The sequence below is a fragment of the Epargyreus clarus genome, unplaced genomic scaffold, assembly GCF_041222505.1.
Source record: "Epargyreus clarus isolate Ecla_fem2 unplaced genomic scaffold, WU_Ecla_fem_2.2 ptg000003l, whole genome shotgun sequence".
NCBI lineage: Eukaryota > Metazoa > Arthropoda > Insecta > Lepidoptera > Hesperiidae > Epargyreus > Epargyreus clarus.
Genome location: NW_027332211.1, coordinates 13,576,296 through 13,596,179, shown reverse-complemented (window position 1 = coordinate 13,596,179; position 19,884 = coordinate 13,576,296). Strand labels below are relative to the sequence as shown.

Sequence of the window (19,884 nt, the reverse complement as noted above, 5' to 3'; positions counted from 1 at the left end):
AATTGACAAGTGATCATTAATTTATACCAATATTAGTATAATACGCATTTTTATTGTTTGAAAATAGATCTACTACCAAAATATAAAAAACTATTTCCAGGATATGGTTTAATTGAAGTATCTAATAAAAGTAGAAAACAGTAATTCCTAAGAAAGAGCACAGGTCTCTTGGTATTTTAGAAACAACAGGACACAATATATTTATAAATGTTAGGAACGGCGAATTTCAAAGTAAGTGCCAGTTATATTTATAACTGCAATAAACCAGTCAGGATATTGTATGCCACTTTATGTTCCCATCGACCTTCGTTTACCTGTGCTTTAAGCTCTGATTCTAGACATTACGCACTCAGTTACTCACCATATTAAATTCTTGAGCGTAATGGTTATTCGCACACATACATTGTTAGAGATTTATTGATGTTACATTGCTCGGGTGATTTAACACATTTTTAACTTGCTTCTATCTAATGTTTGACGGTATAGTATTTTTTTTTTTTTTTATAATATGAGAGTAACAGACGAGCATGCAGTCCACCTGATGGTAAGTGGTTACTGCCGCCCATGGACATCTGTAATCAACCCCAGATAGTATTAGATAATCCTACCTGAGGTCGGCCACAGATGCGCCGCTACCCCTGAGGACTAAGCTGGAACGCCTCGGAAAAGTCTATCTCCCTTACCACACCCTTCAAACCGGAACACAGCAGCGCCTAACACTGCTGTTATTAGGTAGAAATAGGTGTGGCAGTGGTGCCGCCGGAGTCGAACCACAAATGGTTCTACCACCTTCAAAACAAAAACTTCTTTAAGGTAGGCACATAATTAAGTCTGTTAAAAAGAGCTACCATTGTTCACGTATACAGTTAGGTAATTATAACTTCGAGGTCCATTCCTAATTCTACCTACCATGGGCCACTAGCTCAGAAATACTAGCCTAAGTGCAGCTGCAATACCATTCTCAACAGCTGTTGAGAATGGTATTTATATTGTTACTAGCTGACCCGGCAAACGTTGTGTTGCCATATAAATAAAAAAAATGTTAGGAGTGAATAACCCTTATCACTTAGGCGTATGAAAAATAGATAGTAGCCGATTCTCAGACCTGCTGAATATGAATATAAAATTTGGTAAAAATCAGTAAAGGAGGAGTACGGTAACTAACATCGTGACACGACAATTTTATATATAAGATTTTAAGGAGCTGTTGTCTGGGACTGTGGCGCGTATAAGGGAATAGATGCAGGAAAGAGACGGCTATAGATCTTCTCAGTTTTGTCATTACAACCCCTTTGCAGCCACCCCAATGTATTAAGTAGGAATGTGTTGTATTTGAGATAGCATCAACAATGTTGCATTCTTCTACTACGCTCTTAGGCTGTGTAATTATACTGCAGTGAAGGTGTGTACGTTCTATAGGCAGTATGAATAACGTTGGCATTTCGACTATGACCTTTATAAAAGTAATGCATCTGCAAATAAACCTTAAGCAACATTGAGATACCCTATCCAATAGACAATCAACGGAACTTCTACGAATAACTCGTACCAACTTATATTAAAATGTTGCTTTCTTTTGTACAGTGTCTGCTAACTATGCAATAGCAATTTTTTTTCCGATGTAAGGATTAATCATTCTCACTACTGAATGCTTCTAGTGCGTAGTTCGATACGCACTTGGCCGCATTTGTTTAATCTAATTAGAATTGTAGTCTAATTCCTTTAACAACCATTGATATGTGCAAATATTATAGATTTATTACACACCTAGAACCGGAAAGGCTCAACCAAATAAATGTCCCCAAATACGACAAATATAATAAAATACGCAAATGTGCTCATAATAAAATTAAATGTACGCACCGAACAATTTATCACGCTCAAAAGGTGCTTATTTCCTAACATTCGAATAATTTCACAATATCTGCAACTAGAATAACAAGATACAACTTTCGCAGTATTGATCGCTTACAGTGGTATTATTTCAAGTTGACTCCCATTTATCGCCGGCTCGTGGGCGTGGAGCACAAACTGGTTCCTGATATCAGACAATGACCACAGAGCACGGCGTTATCATAGCGCCCTTCGAAGTATTTCGAACGGTATATGAACTGTTGAATATATAATAATATACTACATGTCATGTGAACTAACCATCCAATATACCGTCGGAAAAGTAAACAAATATTTAAATAGTCTTTGTGCAGGAATTTCTATCGTGCAAGTGTGAAACAAAGAGCGGCCGAGCGAACGCTTATGGCTCCAATTATTATTTCATGGATCGTACATTTTTGTGATATGTGAAAGTGTCGTGTGATTTTCATGTTCTTGTTTTGATCTCCAAGTCCAGTCAAATATATTATTATTTTTTCACCTTTTTTGTCCTGAATGAAATCTTCCACTATCTATCAGAGCAATAATTTTAAAGTAGTCAAGGGTCCCAAGCTATTTCCCTCAAAAAAGGCTATAGGTTACACATATCTGAACATCTATTTTCCATTTCATTCTCCTCATCCATAAATATGAACAATTTCTCAAACTGACGTAAACACAAACATGTATTCAAATTCTAGTTGAATTTAGATGCATTGTTACACTTGAGACTTGCTTGACACCAAAATTAATCAAATTTAAAACATCGATTACGTTATTTTAGACTAGCATTCTAGCTTCGTCTTTGTTTGTATTTTTTAGGATTTAGTGAGTTGATTGCTGTAACAAAAACTAAAATTTCTTTTACCGAAGGTATATTATGATGAATCCCACAGATGATACTTACACCGAAATAATAGTTAAATTTAAATAATAAATTATACCGGCTATTCGTATATTGCGTATAATGCGGGAAATAAGTATTTAACTCATTGTGTCTATTGTATTGAATTATATATTTTTAACATAATTAAATAAACGGACACTAGGTATTGTTTGTAAATTGTTTCCGTTAAGCCCTTTTATGTGTATTCTAAGTTCACGTGTACACGGTAGCGCGATAAACATGAGCCGGCGGCGAGCAGAAAAATAGGTCAAGTGCACTTATGCATGTAGTATCTAGACTTTTTCATGCGCTACTTTGAAATCAGATCACACGGACATAGACAAAAGGTGTAAAGACTATCTTTGAAGAATGACGTTTCTTTGAAATATATCCCGTTGTCGTATTTATATAATGTCTGTTTGGTTGTTTTTGTGTGCTTGAAATGTGTTCCTAGTTTGTCAGTCCTAGAATATGCTGTCCAGATTTTAATAATGGTAATTAATAATATTTATAGAATTTCTAATAATGACAACAATAATTCAATACAGTAAAGTTTTTATGACTTGTAGAAGGACATTGTTACTATTAATAGTCATAGTACACGAGAGTCATTTATTATTTATGTAGAAGTTAAATTCATTGTTGGCAAAATTCTAGCAAATATTATTTGTCCAATTTAAACTATTAGTCATCGGATATGAGTAATAAATCATTTTCAGTGGCCTAATTTGCTAAAATGTTACTCATACACACCTTCATTGTATGTTCATTTTTTGATATTTTATGAGATCAATTTTGTGATAAAGTAACTTTCATAATTTCAACATTACAGCATTGTTTCTGTTCATTATCGTTTGACATAGTTTACCGATTAGGCGAGAGTCAGATGGAAGGTACGTCGAGACCGGAGGGGTACAAATATACTTATGCAATAGACGCTACGTCTATGACACTTCTGTGTTCCATTATAAAGAGAAGAAACGAAAGAAACGAAATATCTGTGTCTCACGTCGTTTCTGTGTAACCTGCATACTATGATATGTATTTATCATGATATACAAATTATGTACACACCCTCGTCAACAACAATTTTCACGGATCTATAACGAATTGCAAGCATTGTCCTGAAAAAGTCCTTCCATGATGATAAAGATAACCTTTCTGCTCTTGCAAGTTCATTGGCATTTGCGACAATCTGCCTATTTGTCGGTCTATTAACGCAAAAAGTATTCTAATTTTATCGTTCATTCAATAATTGAGGTAACTTTAAGAAATACGTTATCTAACTTTGACTCGAAGTACCATTGTTGCCAAGTTCTTAAAAAATATTTCATCAATGGTCTTTTTTTAACGTCGGTCGTACGGATTCTGTTATTTTTGTTATAAGGAAGTTTGGGGAGTTTGGTTACGTTTTATTTTGTACATACCTGAAACTTGGAACGTACCACATTGCGTGACAGCAAACAATTATTATTCCGCCAGTGGAAAAATTAATGCGTTCAAGAATTATCTATATAATCGACGACGTTTGTTGTATTATGTATGTCGAGCAATCGCTTCGGGCGACGCGGCGGGTGAAAGCTCTCATCGGCGCGTGTGTGTGCGTTAATTTTACTAGGTACTGCGGTATCGGTGTGTTCACCGGACGCCACCTGTCTCGCTCCTTTGTTTCGGCTCGCAAATGTCAGCGGAGGTCATCTAAATAAAGGCGTTATAGGCGTCCGAATTGGATCGCGATCGCTGTCTAGACGTTGCGTTGCATCGTCCGATCGATTGCACGAACGAGCCTCAGACGGTCATCGACCCCGCGGTCGCATCGGTGACGTTACGCTCCGGTGGTGCGCTCCTCAATAACCTCACGGATGTTACGGACGCTTCAATTCTGACTCGCTCGGCTCGCTCTACGTTTCTCCTAACCATTTTTTGTCGACATTCTTCCTTTTTGAACATTGCGCGACACCTGTACCCTTAGTATGAGTTTTTAACGTTTCCGCGACTCGCTGCTCGTTAACGAGCTCGCCCATACATCTCCTAGCAGCGCCTCTAGCGGAATTTGTTGGAACTAAAATATGGCAGTATGAGTTTTATATTTCAACCGTTTACGAGCTCGGACTCGCTTGACCGAGTAAGGCGAACTCGTAAACGGTCGATAAAGAGTGGTATGGTAGTACAAGTTGCACATTTGACATTTCTTACAAAGCAAAATGACGTCATTTTCGACTCGGACGTCGTTTACGAGCAAGTGTTGAACTCGGTAGCTTTTAAACCGTGAGTTGTGTTTTGATTGAAAAAAAACTAAATAAATTTAATAAATTGTGTTGAAAAATTATGTTGTGAGATCATATTATGCTTCGAGAATTATAAAGGAGGCTGTGTATACGCTCACTGTCGTGAAAGTGAACGATTTAGTGCATCGTACTAAACTTATGTCATATTACCCGGATTACAACCAAATTCAAGCAAGCCAGGCATTCAAAGAAGTTTGATTATTGTGCTTCTTATAGAGGGAAACTACTACTTTTGTGCCGTGGAAACTACCAACCTCAAAAGCTTACCAAGGATGACGCTAGTGACTAAGGCAAGTAAAGATAAATTATAAGTAATACGTTAGGTACATTATCATGGGTGTTATATATTAAATGGTAATTTATTTATTACAAAGTGCAATGACTTGGATATGTTCCATGTTACCATACTACCAGAGTGTTATTTGGGTCCCTAATTACTCGCCTATCAAAGAAGACTAAGCCTTCAAGTTACAAAAGTTTTAAAGGCTACTAGTTTATATTTCTATTTATAATTCCTTGATTTATCTAACTACTCAGTATAATTTAAAAAGTAACATTTGATTTCCTTGAAGCCGTTACAATAGAATACAAAACTGTTGACCAAATTAAAAGTAACAAATACAACATTGGAAAATAACCTAAGGTACAATTGGTGACCATTGTCTTTGAATTTAAAGTAATTAGTAAAAACAGACCAAAATATATTATTTAAGTAGAATACTAGCATTCAACAACAAATTAAGTGAAGTGGAATTTGATGATACATTTGTTTGAAAGTTATTTTAATTCATAAAATCAATGTTAAATAAGTATTATATCTATATTTTATTTTTCAGATAATGCAGCTATGAAGTGTAGGTATAATGGGCATCTGATGAGCCTTCCCTGTTGTGTCCAGGATGTCTACTACATGGCAGAGTGCCCCCTTGAATAATACAGCTACCATTTTACATCTACCTATAGAAAGAATCAGTTTACAATTTTTGGCAAATTCCATCGAAATATGAAGATCATTAATGCATTTCTAGTGTTAAGTCCATGTGTATTTGTATAGGACTTATAGTTCAATTCAATTCAGACTCAGACACCTTTAAATAAAATAATAATTAAGAATAATATTCTACTTTAATTTCGAATCCTTTCCCCCAAATTATGAAACTGCCATGGTACATTCCATAAAATACTGACACATTATCGTCATATTTTGTTGCAATATCTATTAGTAAACAATTATCCTTAAAAAGATAAAATATATATTATTGTAAATTTTGTAATAAAAATATTTAATAAATTGTAATAAAAAATGCAAGATCTTGTTTTTTAATTAATTTATTTTCTTGTTAGGCTACAGAATGAATTAATCTTTTATTAAAACTATGTCTTATTATAATACAAGTTGCAGGTACAATGCAATATATTAATACAATTTATAGTTAGTATCAAAGTATGTGTTTAGAGGTGACTGAAGACTGTTTTACATTAATATGCAACAGTAACTGTTTACTCACAACTTTATTATTATTAACAAAAGAATTAACATAAAAAACATACAAATTTATTTTATTTTTATTAGTTATTTAAAAGTTGTACCAACAAAGTAAACACTAATACATCAAAAAGAATTAATGCTAATAATGAAATACTAGATTATAAAATGATAAATTCAAAATCAAATTTACAATTAACAATTTACAACAAATGTATATTATACAATTATTAGTATCAACAATTAAATGTGAGTAAATATTATGTCATTAAAAAATAGGAAAGATTAATAAACATAATCGCAAATAAAAACATTAGTAGTAAAAGTGAAAATTACAAGTACAATAAACTTATACTATTAAATTTTAAATATTGTAACAAATCATTACTGCAATATTTAATGAAATAAATACATTGATAATTTAAAAAAGATTGTATCACAAAGTGATGCAATATGAATAAATTAGTGAGTAACAAAATAAATTATTAATAACATTATAGAAAATATCAACATTATAAAATACACTATTTAAATAATATAAGTAACAAATAAAAAAAAAAGTATTATTATTAACAGAAAAGTAAATTATTAAAAGAAAAAATAATATGTTATCAAGTAAGTTCCAAATCCTTTTCTATAATTTCTATAAAATAAACTATTAGATAATAAATCAATTTGGGGAAATGTTAGAAGCTGACCTATCTCTATTGCTATTTCACAAATCTACATTAACTTCAATACTTATATAATGTTCTAAGTTTGATCGTGTTTTAGTTTGTGCAAATGGAAGATATTTAAATTGGCAAAATATAATATTAACATTATATTACTTTTAAAGTATTCATTTAAAGTATTAATTCCATTAATATTATATTTAAGTTAACATTTATAATTAATGACGGTATTACAAGGTAGCTAATAATAATTTATAATACATTATTTCTATGAATGATATTTGACGTAGACATTTAGTATAGATACATTATATGCTATCCTCTTTTTCCAATGTGACAATTCCCTTGTGAGTCCAAAGGTGGGAGACAACTGCCTGATATGCCTTGAACTGCAACTGGTGGGGTTGCAATTCTGGATGCAGCTTTTGAAGGCAAAAATTTCAGCATGCCGTTGTGGATGACAAGTTCCACTAAAACAGAGTATAAAATAATTAGTAAGCTTATTCCAGGGAGTATTACATTATAAGTGTTTGTTAGTGTATGACTGTGGCAAGGAAGACTATAAAGTCTACTTATGAGGATGAAATATTTTGAATAATTAAATAAACAACAAAACAAATAATTTATATACTACTCTGAATTTGACTGCTTCCTAACTGATTGATGTATTGTAACATATTGTTTGCATACCCTATTGGGACTTATGTATTAATATAACTGTCAATCTATACAGTATAATTAAAATTTTAATTTTGAAACTATAGAAACATATTTTATAACTCTTTTTTATACAACTAAAATGTATTAACATTATAAAAGGAAAACGTAAACCAGTTAAAAAAAATTGTAGGAAACAATAAACAGAATCAAAGGATATGCAAATACATATTATCATCTCTGTTTAAATAAAATAAGAAATGTTTCAGTCAACATCATTTGTGTTTCAAATTTATTTATTAAGTAAACAACATGTAAATATTTATAAAATAAATAAAAATAGATTGATTTTTTACCTTTTTACAATCCACTTGTTATCTTTGAATGTGAGTAGTGCACATGCAATTTTAACGCCAATATGTTCCACACCGGCTTATAAATTCGGGGCCAGCAGCTGGTTTATTTAAACTGACGTGTCTAAAAACAAAAGGCATAATTACGTGGGGCTAATGTAATGCAAGTATAAAGAAACGTTTCACATATACATACGTAGAAAATATTATCGTACTCACCTCTCTACTCGGTACTCGATTTTATGAATTCCAGCATTATTTAAACTTACACAACACAACTACAACTTCAACTTCAACAAAGTACAACTTTATACTTTTATTGAGTAGCATCTTTTTAAAACGTAGTGGTTATAATATTCTCTTAGACTTTTTACTGTTTTTGATTTTAAAAGTATACAAAAACTTTGAAAGATGATAAACACTGACACTTAAAAAGTTTTTAATTTTTTTTAAATAAACAATACATGACAGTTAAACTGTCAATCCCAACGACAAAGAAGTTTATTGTCTTTATGGTAGTGATAAATTTAAAATAAATATTTATATTAATAGCAAAGCATCGTTAATTTCTTTTTTGTAAATTATATAAAGTACTTTATATATCTTTTAAATTTTCTTTAAATATATGTCATATTATTTGCTTTGGCATTATGTTTATAGGATGTTGATCAATATTTAGCGCGGTAAAAAGAAAAAAAGGCCCCAAACGTTTCATGAAAACTCAAGATTGTCAAAATGGCGGATTATATTTGTCTCACTTTTTTTGCGTACGTATGAAGGTGACAAAATATTCATCGTCAACGAGCGCCTGGTCAACGAGTTACGATTGCTCGTTTGTGCATTTCCGACAACTTATACTACCAATGCATTGGATTCGGACCAACGACCCGAGCTCTCGGCTCGATCTCGTGAGTGCACATTTTAAAACTCATACTAGGGGTACTGACAAGTCTATGAACGATCTCAATACTCGAATGTACCTGAGAGGCTCGAATATATTTTACTTTACCGATTTTATTGACGGTCCTTTCATTGAATCCATAAGACGTAATGCAATCTGCGTCGAAGCTTTACAAATGTTTGGACCGGTTTAGATTTTGGGACGGCTAGGCTGAAGTTATAAAAACCGTCTTTGTCAATATTATTGTGATTTTCAAAAATGTGTTCTGCAAAAAATTGTGTTCACTGTTAGAGCAATTAAGTTTTACGGCCTGATTTATTTACACCATTTAATTTTATAGTTTTATTGTTGTGTATACTGTTTAATGGTTTGCTTTCTTTTTGTTTATGTTTATGACTATTGTTTTTCTTTGCTTTAGGTATCTACTGTTTGCCTCTTGTCTGACTTTACTGGATTCTAAGTGCACTTTACGTAAACAATGCTACAGAGTTTACTTTTTATACTAACGACTGTTGCGATAAACGTTTTACAAATAAATTCGATGCATTGTTTGTTCGCGGGTCATTGGGTTACTCTACTCGCGTTTTCAGATGTAGGCATAACGGTACCTACAGGACGGCATGTTCCATTGTCCTAGGTCAGGGAGGCTAGCACTTTTAAAGTGCTAACAGAGCCAATGGACGCTTTGTCGTAATTTGATAAAATACAACACTTTGTTAAATTACGTATTCGTGATTTAAAATCCACCGTTTGCAAAAGTCAATTACATTAACCTTTATTTTCAAAGTGTCTTGTATTTAATTTATTCAAGGTTAAAACTGATAGAATTACTTAGCTGGCCTGCGTTCTCTGCTGTTAATGAGTAACATAAATGTCTGCGATTATAAATAAGATAATAAGACATCAAACTCTACTCTTTTACTCTTTCTCTTTAACTTAGACAATTCCTTATTAGTTTTTATCACTTTAATCATTAATCACATCTACCATCATTTCCTAACTCCTGACTACCCCAAAAGGTTCAGGGTACATTGGGCACTTGTAATGTAGTGATTTCTCAGACTTTTAAGAAGATTTTATAGTTAAACAATCTGGAAACGTTTAAAAATATTCGCCACAAGCAGTCATCCATCTTATGAGTGGTCATTCATAATGATGCTTATCAAAAATGACATAATTGTTATCGATAGCCCCACAGAGCTAGTAGCGAAGTGCTAGGTGATGGTTTTTCCTGGCAGGGCGACGAAGGCGCTCCAGATGGCGTTGTACGTGTCGCCTGGGTTCGCCCGGGCGGCGGACGCGCACCTCCGCCTGGCGCTCATGTTCAAGGCACGCCGGCACTGGGCGGTCGCCGCGGTGCACTTCAGGAGGGCCCGCCTCGCCCCGCACCAGGACGCCACCTTCACGCGCTTAGAGCTGAGCTTCCACGCCGCGCATCTCTTGGAAGCGCGCGGCCTCAGGAAAGCCGCCCGCGACGCATACGAGAGGCTTCTGAAAGAGCCCCAGCTGTCGTGTATTTTGAAGGCGGATGTTTGCAGGCAACTCGGTAAGTTTCATCTGTTGATTTCAAACTTATCCCTAACCTAACCCTATATTGATTTAGAAAATATTGACTTTTAATGCCTCATTCGCGGCTCGCGTCCCAAGATAAACACGCTTATCATTTATTTGCTTGCGTCTCGAATCGATTGATCGTGATACATTCAGTTCAGATATTATGTACGTATATGCAAGCAAAACTCTGTTCAGGTGCATTTTTTAAATTCATATAAGGGCATTTGGTATAAATACTTTTATTATAAAGCGGGTTTTGTGGTTTCCGTTAACGATTACGGCCACCCGGTATGACCTAATGTGATTCCACATAAAGGAGTGCAACATGCAACCGAACAGGTTATCCACGTACCGATAATGTAGAGTCACGATGGGAAATGACTAGGTTCGCAACTAGTTTTCTCGGATATGACTTTAATTTTGTGATAAAACCATTCGGAAAAGAAAGTGTGGCGAGAAAAAGAGGCTTGTCCTTTTGTGTAGTTAATAAAAATGTGATTGATCATTTCGCGGCCCTTGAACTTTACATTTTTGACAAGGAATATTGGATAGCTGTCAACCAAAATATCACTTGCACATTGATTAATGGACACTGGAAGTGCGAAGTAATTGGAAAACTTTCCTGAAATTGAAATTAAGTGAAAGTGTACGAAGTGTTTTGCATAACCAGTAGTTTGCTTAGACTTGTAGAGCGCTAATTAGATTTATTTTTCCTATTACAATTTGCATCATATTACCAATTCGTTTTACGATTATGCTACGATATATTTATTGCAGAATACTGTGGCGAATTGATTATAAAATCGAATAGTACAACCTGTACGTAACAAACAAGAGTAAAGTAACGTGCGTAATGAATGCGCAGGTCCGCAAGACGAGTCTATTGTATTCGCAAATCGCGTGGGTATGCCTTGTTTGCTCGGAGCCGGCGCGGAAACTGAATGTAAACTGGTTGTAGGGCTGTACACGATTCATACATACAAACTGGTTTAACTACATACAAAACACCACAGCAGGTATATCAACATCGTTAAAAACAGGTCGTGTTTTGGTAAAATATGGACATATCAATTACGAATCTTCAATTTTGTTTTATTTTATTCGGTTTAGTTAGGTGCGCGGAATATGGTCGCTTTTATCATGAAAGCATCAGAGGAAACATGTAGTAATGTTTACAGACAATTTGCACAATTCTAATTACAATGCGCGATTAGACAACGTAGCGTAAAATCGACTAGTCTACAGTGTAGCGGGCTGCGAGGTCTAGTGCAGCGCTGCGGCAAATTGCTAGATGATTAGCCGCATGGAGAAAATCGACCGTGTAAATTTGCCCTAAGAGAGAGTAAGATGTTAAGTTTAAGTGTGCGTGATAGTATCGGCTCGTTACTACTGTTTACATTATATTTACTTGGCTACGTTCATTGAATGGAAGGTAAAAAGTGGCATGCCTATAAATGCTGCAATGCACGAAGTGAGTTCAACGTGTTTTTTTTGCTTATTTACGTAAAACGCGTGGGGATTGAACGTTCGGAAGTAAAACGTGTGGGTGAGCACTCAGGAACTTGTTTTACTGGGAATTAATTAGTGATACAAAAATAAATCGGTAAATACAATAATGGACTATTTTTGGCCCAATGGATCCGTTGCCGACAGAGGCCGCTCTTTGGTAGGTTAATTTATAACATGTCAATTTATTTATATCAATGATTAATATCAATCTTTTAAATCCGCAATGAAGTCTTAAAATCATGATAATCTAATTTTAGATCGGAAAATAACAAAAGTGTGTTATAAAAATATATCTACTATTAGTGGTTATATGCCTTTTATGTGGAACACATTAATTATTTTCGTAATGAGTTCGCATTATTAGTTGTGTGTTGTTTATACCATTTTAACACAGACTATATCCTGGTTGTATGTTAGCTAGAGCACTTTAAGCAAGTTTGTGTACATTGTACTAAAACAGTATTAACCTAGTGGTTGAAACTCGGCCTCTCGATCGAGCGGTCCGATGTTCGAAGTACAGGCCTTTGATTCTTCAATATTATGTGTGTATTAGAATTTTTTTATCACTTGCTTTAACGGTGAAGGAAAACATCGTATCGTAACCTGCATATCTGAAAGGAGAATGCCCATTCTTGGTACTGATGTTTCTCATGCGTCGAAATGAAAGTAATATTAAAATTATTTTTTGATTTTTTTACATAATTTGTCGATCAGAATAGTTTCTTTGAACAGGGGATTCCATTTAAGATAAAATAAGACGAAATGTTGATTGTTGTTCTTAAAAATTAAAATGGCGGAATTTTATACTCTGAATTCAATAAGATCTATTAGTGTTTTGATTAATGATTTTTCTCATGCATCAAAATGAAAGTAATATTAAAATTATTTTTTGATTTTTTACATAGTTTGTCGATCAGAATAGTTTCTTTGAACAAGGCGGTTCCATTTAAGATAAAATAAGACAAAATGTTGATTGTTGTTCTTAAAAATTAAAATGGCGGTATTTTATACTCGGAATTCATTATTTTAGGTTTTTAGGATTATTTTAGGTTTTTTTACCTACTACCTTTAAAAGTAAATGGAATATGTTAATCGAACTACATTATAGGTACCTACTATCAGTTAAAACCGACCATCAATCTATCGTCGGATATTTTCGATTTTGAGGTTATGTAACATTTCGGTAAATAACTTCAGAACCCGGGTGCTGATCTAAAAAATAATTATTGGTGGTAGTATTTGGTTAATTATAAATCGTCCACAACAAGTTTCAATTTGATGCAACTCTGGACGGCGGTCCATACTTTCATGGGCATTGTCCTTTAAATAAAAAAAATCTCAATGGTTTGTGAAGTCTACTTGGCTAGCTCGGTGGACTAAGGCCTGATCCTTCTCATTTTGAGAGGAGACCCGTCCGTACCCATCAGTGGGACAGTAATGGGTTGATGACGTGTACATTGTTTTTTTAGGTGGCTACTGGCGCCCATGGACATCTGTAATAAGCCCCAGATAGGATTAGATATTCTTTGTTTGTAGGTTGGTTGTACCACCGATGCGCGTCTCTGGGCGAAGCGGCGGCTCGCGCTCGAGCCGCCATCTGGTGCTTGCAGCGCGCGGTGGACGCGGAGCCGGAGTCGGGCGCCGGGCTCTACCTCCTGGGCAGGTGCTTCGCCGCACAGGGGAAGGTGCACGACGCGTTCATTGCGTACAGGAACTCTGTTGAGAAGTCCGAGGGGAACGCTGACACCTGGTGCTCTATTGGGTGAGTGGGATTTAGCTGGATATATTGTTGTCAGAAACATAATATAATTTAATTTAAAAGCTATCTAGACTTCACCTCCATATTTCGTTTGTTGGGTTGGAAATAAACAGACTCAGAATATATAGTAATTTGTGAAGCATATACTAAAACTTAATTTAACCCAAAGTCTTCTGAAAGGCAGACCAGGTTCATGTATGTTACTAACTCAACAATTTAATCTCACTTTTATAGAACCTACAACATATTTATGTCTAATGATAAGTATGCACCTTCAAATAGCAATATAATTATGTTTTGTGTTCATGGCACCAACAGCTATACATAGATATAGTGAACGGCTATGATAGTGAAGTATGTATTACGAGATCTAACTGGCTGATATAGCAATAAAGATGATTCATACGATACTCATACCAGGTAACGGTGGTCTAGTCATACAAGAATATTTTAATTGGTACAAGTATTATTGCCGTGTATGAGTTGGTCAACCAGGATGTATGGTTACTTACGTGAAACATTTCTCAATCGTGATCTATTGTATGTTGCTGGCGTTGATATACTTAGGTATATAGACGATATTAAAACACCTTTAGAAATTGTGTAGTTAAATGGAGGTGTTACTATTACCCTAATAAGGTAATAATATGTTTACTACCTTAACTTATATCTTACTTTATTGACACGATGGTTGTAACAAGATTTACTTGAATTTGGAAAGAGCCTAGAACTTTTTATGACGGATAAGTTAGAGTGCTCCACATACAAAAAAAATCCTTGTAAAGTTTCGTCAATCGAAAATCAAATTAAAACATGTAGTGAAAACACGACTACTGTAAAATTGCAATATGTGAAGCGTCGTAGAGGTTAACTAATTTACTTAACATTAATATGAGCATTATGATATTTTTTCAAGTTTACTATTACCTATGTTAACAAATCCAAACCGTTACGGAGGGTGCTATACCAGCATCAGATCCAGCCGATGGACGCATCGCAAGCGTACATATATTATGTATCTTATATTTGGTGTACAAATAAAGAGTATTTGTCTTTGTTGTTGTTATGTCTACAAGTCCGTTCTATCACACAGGGTGCTATACCAGCAACAGAACCAGCCGATGGACGCGCTACAAGCGTACATATGCGCTGTGCAGCTCGACAAGGGTCACTCGGCGGCGTGGACGAACCTCGGCAGCCTGTACGAGAGCTGCCAGATGCCGCGCGACGCGTTCGCGTGCTACACCAACGGCGGCGCGGCGGCCACGGCGGCGCACGCGGCGCTCCGGCAACGCCTCGCCTTCCTCAGAGCTCACCTCGCACACGCCCCGATGCCCTCCGTCACCGGCAAGTGAGTGACACACCGTTACATCTAATATATATCATATATTATCATGAAATGAAATGAAATATATATTTATTTTTGTATAGGCCAACGACGGCACTTACAAATTGTCAGGTACAATATTTTTCTTAAACTACTACCGGATCGGAACGCGACCTCTACTGAGAAGATCCGGTAAGAAACTCAGCGGGTTTATCTTTTTTTTTTTTAATAATAATTATTCTCTTTTTTTAATGCCATCATTTTTACATATAATTAATAAAGCATCATATATATATCATATGGAAATTAAGTTAAGATTAAAACTACTTCGCAACAATCCGCTACAAATATGTACGATGGTATATATTTTAAACCATGCAGTATGTACCACCCTCCTTCCCACAAAGGATGCATGCAGATGCAAAAAAATTAAAATATACACCACAATACGTACCACTACCAACACGTGTTTCGCTCCAAAACGGAGCATCATCTGGGTAAATTGACCACCTGAGAATCTGCGCGGGCAAAGAGGGAACCCTCGAGACCCGAATTTCCTGCCCACCGCTTTAATGTTGACATCGTCGCAATATATGAGGGCCCGGAAGGCAAGACGTCCCACTTCATCATGATCGTGTATCGTAGCATATTTGTAACACTATTTATTCCCACCCATAATTGTAAATATATATATATATAGGTAAATATATATATATATATATATATATATTTAAATCCCGGTATCATTTCTGCGTCCTGCCACAGACCAGCATTTCTGCGTCCTCTACTTATTTTTTCTTTTTTGCTTATAGTTGCTGTGTATATTCTTTAATACATTACATAGATGACATTACTCACATTTATTTAGACATAACTGACAAAAATGACATTATACACATTTTTCATTTCGCCCTCCATATTACATCCAAATACTCCGCCGCCAATGTTGCCTCCATTAGAGGTCAATGCTTCGAAAATGTAGGTATACAGCCAAAGTGTCCTTGAAGAACTACCTACGTACGTACGATATAAACTCCGGTAAATTTTTTAGGGAACGGATGTTTGAAAACTTGTATATTGTCTTTATTCATTAAAGGCATCCCTTAAAAACAGACGACCTCTTTGTTATTAGCAATGTCTAAACATTTACTTCCCATCTTCAGTTTTTTGTTTTAATTTATAATAGGGAATATGCATGTGATTTAGATTTTCTTGTTATTTTTTTTCCTCGGCACTTTATGGTCCTGAAGTTACATCTCAACAATTTTTTTTATTTATTTCGTATAAAATTGATTAAAACTTTAATCAAAAATCGTAAATTATGCGAGCGAAATTCAAATTTGCAAAACGCATTGCCATTGGTCGAATCGAAACATGACGTCACGCACGTCGGCGTCGATATTCATACTGTTTGAGATAAAAAATATTTTTATTAAGATTCCTGCAGTTTTTACTATTACCTAGTGCGATTTTCTATATAAGAAATAATCAAGAACAATGATTGAAAGTAGTTTTGTCAAAGCACAATCGGACTATTTACCAAAAATATGCAAAAATGGATAAACGAGTTTTTATGCTTAGGTCAATTCAGAAATATTTAACTGATCATAACTTAAATGTTGTTAACATTCGCCTATCTTAATCTTTATAATATTCTAATAGATTTTAATGCATTTTGTGTGTTTCAAATGATAGTGTATCATATAGATGTCAATAAGTACCAAACAAAGTAGATGATGAATGCAATATTTTAAAATTATTTACCTAAAATTATTGTTTGTTACAGTAAATGCAAATGTTAATGCGATTTTAGAGATACTTTATCTGTTTCCTATCTTACACCATCTTTTTCGTATTTTCACTTATTTTGAAACGGAAAAAAAAAACACTATGTAATAATTTAAAAAAAAATATTTGAAACACTAATAACATTGTTTATATTTTTACTACGTTAAGACGAAGTGATAAGTGATTTAAAATAATAAATTAAAATTGTGCATTTTCTCTATTGATAATTGAAGGATGAGCTAGATCAGATCGATCCCGGGGTCGTAGCTCTTCCGTCGAGAGTCTCTGGAGTATGCAGCGATACTGAAACATCTTTGAGTAACGACAGTCATAGAGAGTCAGAGCTCTTGACTGGTAAAAATTCGATGTCACCAGGAAAGTTCAGCTTGGTGGATTCAGACATGACGAATTCAGAAAGTAGTGACTCAGAAATTATTTTTCACTAGTTTATAAAGTGCGCTCTTTGTGGAAGACACAACAAGTATTTCAAGATTAGAAAATATTTCCATTCAAATTTTAACCGAAAGAACAAAAACTGTAAAACCAAAGATTTCAGTAATCAGAATCAAGGGAAGACAGAATATAGTACTGATAAAGACACAAACTCATATAAGCATCATATGCATCGCCGTAGAACCTATTATAAAGCAACCATTGAAAAAACATGCTAACCAAGATTTAAATGTTGCGTAGTACTTAATAAAAGGACATTTCATAATATACTGAAAATCTTGATGTTCGGTTGCTCTTGTGGTATTTCAAGTGGACATAACCGACTTTAATGCTTTAGGTGCCTGAATATACTTACGAATAAATTTAATATAATTTATCATTTATTTTAGCTCATAAAGGCTCTTTTGTTTATATTTACTGCACTTGTGAAAGAAACAATTAAAAAAAACTACAAACATCTAAAATTGCGCGAACGAACTTCATCTTATTTTTTTGTTTGTTTTGTTTGCTATTAATTAGTAATTATAATATTGTTTTTTTATGAAATGCGAAACAAATACACGTTTCGCAGAAGTGCCTAAATACCTACGAAATTAATTGATAATTTATTTCTGTTATGAAGATTAAACTTTCCATCGAGACATAGATTCCTAGCAAAGAGGCACCTTTAAGGAGCACAGGTGAGAATAACCGGTTAGAACCAGTTTATCCATAAAATACTTAGGACGCGGAACAGTCGTTCAGATGGTTCAAAATATACGTTTAAGGGGTGAGGTACAGAGGAGAGGAGATATACGTAGGCGCATCCAGCGCCTCCAACGAGGTGCGGCTAAGTTGCGAATTAAAATTTCACTCTTAGAACAAAAGTGCGTCCGAACAAAAATTGAAATTAAGTAGCATAGATGTCAGCACAGTACATTACCAAAAACTCACGGCGATTGCAAAACTGCGTCCGTATACGGAAGCAGAAACGCGGTGGACGCAACATTAAATGATAAGTTGGCAATAGAAGGACGCAGGAATGTTTGTGGGATGTATATATATATATATATATATATATATATATATATATATATATATATATATATATATATATATATATATATATATATATATATTTAATAAAAAACATGCAATACACTACAAACAACTCCATATAAAACATTCCCTACACGAAGGACAACGCATCTATGAAAACGATCATAGATACGTTGTCATTCGTGCTGAAATGTACCTCATATGTAAGTTAACAGCCATACACCTCCTTTCTCCAATGCTGCCACCCGCTAGAAATTGGTGTACCAATACGCTTGAACCATACTGGTTCTATTACCTTTGAAACATGTATCAATATCTTTATCTTTATCAGTATAACGATCCATATACATATTATGCGAAATATATGATAATTCTTGCGGCACATTAGTCTGACATTCGGTCGACATAGGCCTTTCAAATTCAATCTCTAAATAGGCACCCAAAACTTGAAAATGTCACAATCACAACCTATAAAGTTTGCATTTCTTTGTTGTATTAAATTAAAATAAAGTTAGCTAAACATCGTTTTGGGTATTATCTACAAAGGTGAGTTTTACAAAACCTATGGGTATTAGCCTTTAACAAGTTAATGTTAGTCCATCACGATTAAACTGAACAGTGGTTTAAATTTACAAAAGATTATTGAAAACTATAAAATGAAATTATAAATGGTGTAGAATTATGAAATGAAAAAAGTTTCAACATTACATTTTTATATTATCGTTATCTGACCAATTCATGAATAACAGTAAAGTTAAAATTTAACTAATTATGTGAGTAAAGCTGCAGGAAATATTCTAGATAAAAACCAAGCGAATTTCAGCACATTTACGTAATTAATTTATTAAGTTCGCCATTTTATTGAAATATAATTACTTCGAACGTAATTGCTTCCATCCGTTCTCTTCATTTCAGAGTTAAAAATAGCTAAGAATTTCAATGTACTTATTCGCATTAAACGAGTTTATACAAATAAAAGTTACGTCAACCTTTAATTCGTGGACGCCTTTTAATTAGCAGTCTCTATGCTAATACGTACTTGTGCTGATATTATATTCTACAATTTAGAATATACGTCGGATTATCATAAAATATTAATACGAGGAAAAACTTTATAACCAAACTGTCTTTGTTGGAATTTAATACTTATTACGTTTTGTAGATTGTGTCTTTTTTAAAAATCGTGCAAAATCGATATATACTTTGACGGCCCACGTGACGGAACGGTCTGATACACGGTGGGTTTCGAATTCGACTACCGGCCAGATGGATTTCTTAATGATGAATTAAAATATCTGCTTTGGGTCTGGGTGTTGTATATTCGTCTTTGTGTGTGTGT

At 34.3% G+C, this 19,884-nt stretch overlaps 1 protein-coding gene and 2 long non-coding RNA genes across 4 annotated transcripts in view; 2 read left to right on the top strand and 1 right to left on the bottom strand.

The window, feature by feature from the left end:
- The window catches only part of Utx (Utx histone demethylase), a 47,128-nt gene that overhangs the window by 20,783 nt on the left and 6,461 nt on the right, over positions 1-19,884 (top strand). For both annotated transcript variants that reach the window (XM_073089664.1, XM_073089675.1), the window contains 3 exons: positions 10,356-10,663; positions 13,717-13,942; positions 15,033-15,290. In XM_073089664.1, the coding sequence (XP_072945765.1) occupies positions 10,356-10,663; positions 13,717-13,942; positions 15,033-15,290 (792 nt within the window). The remainder of the gene's footprint in view (positions 1-10,355; positions 10,664-13,716; positions 13,943-15,032; positions 15,291-19,884) is intronic.
- Positions 4,725-6,162, top strand: LOC140754647 (uncharacterized). Its single transcript, XR_012103683.1, has 2 exons — positions 4,725-5,336; positions 5,883-6,162. It is a non-coding gene; the product is annotated as an uncharacterized LOC140754647 (long non-coding RNA).
- LOC140749137 (uncharacterized) lies at positions 6,413-8,648 on the bottom strand. Its single transcript, XR_012103028.1, has 3 exons — positions 8,436-8,648; positions 8,220-8,340; positions 6,413-7,676 (listed from the first exon to the last, which is right to left on the bottom strand). It is a non-coding gene; the product is annotated as an uncharacterized LOC140749137 (long non-coding RNA).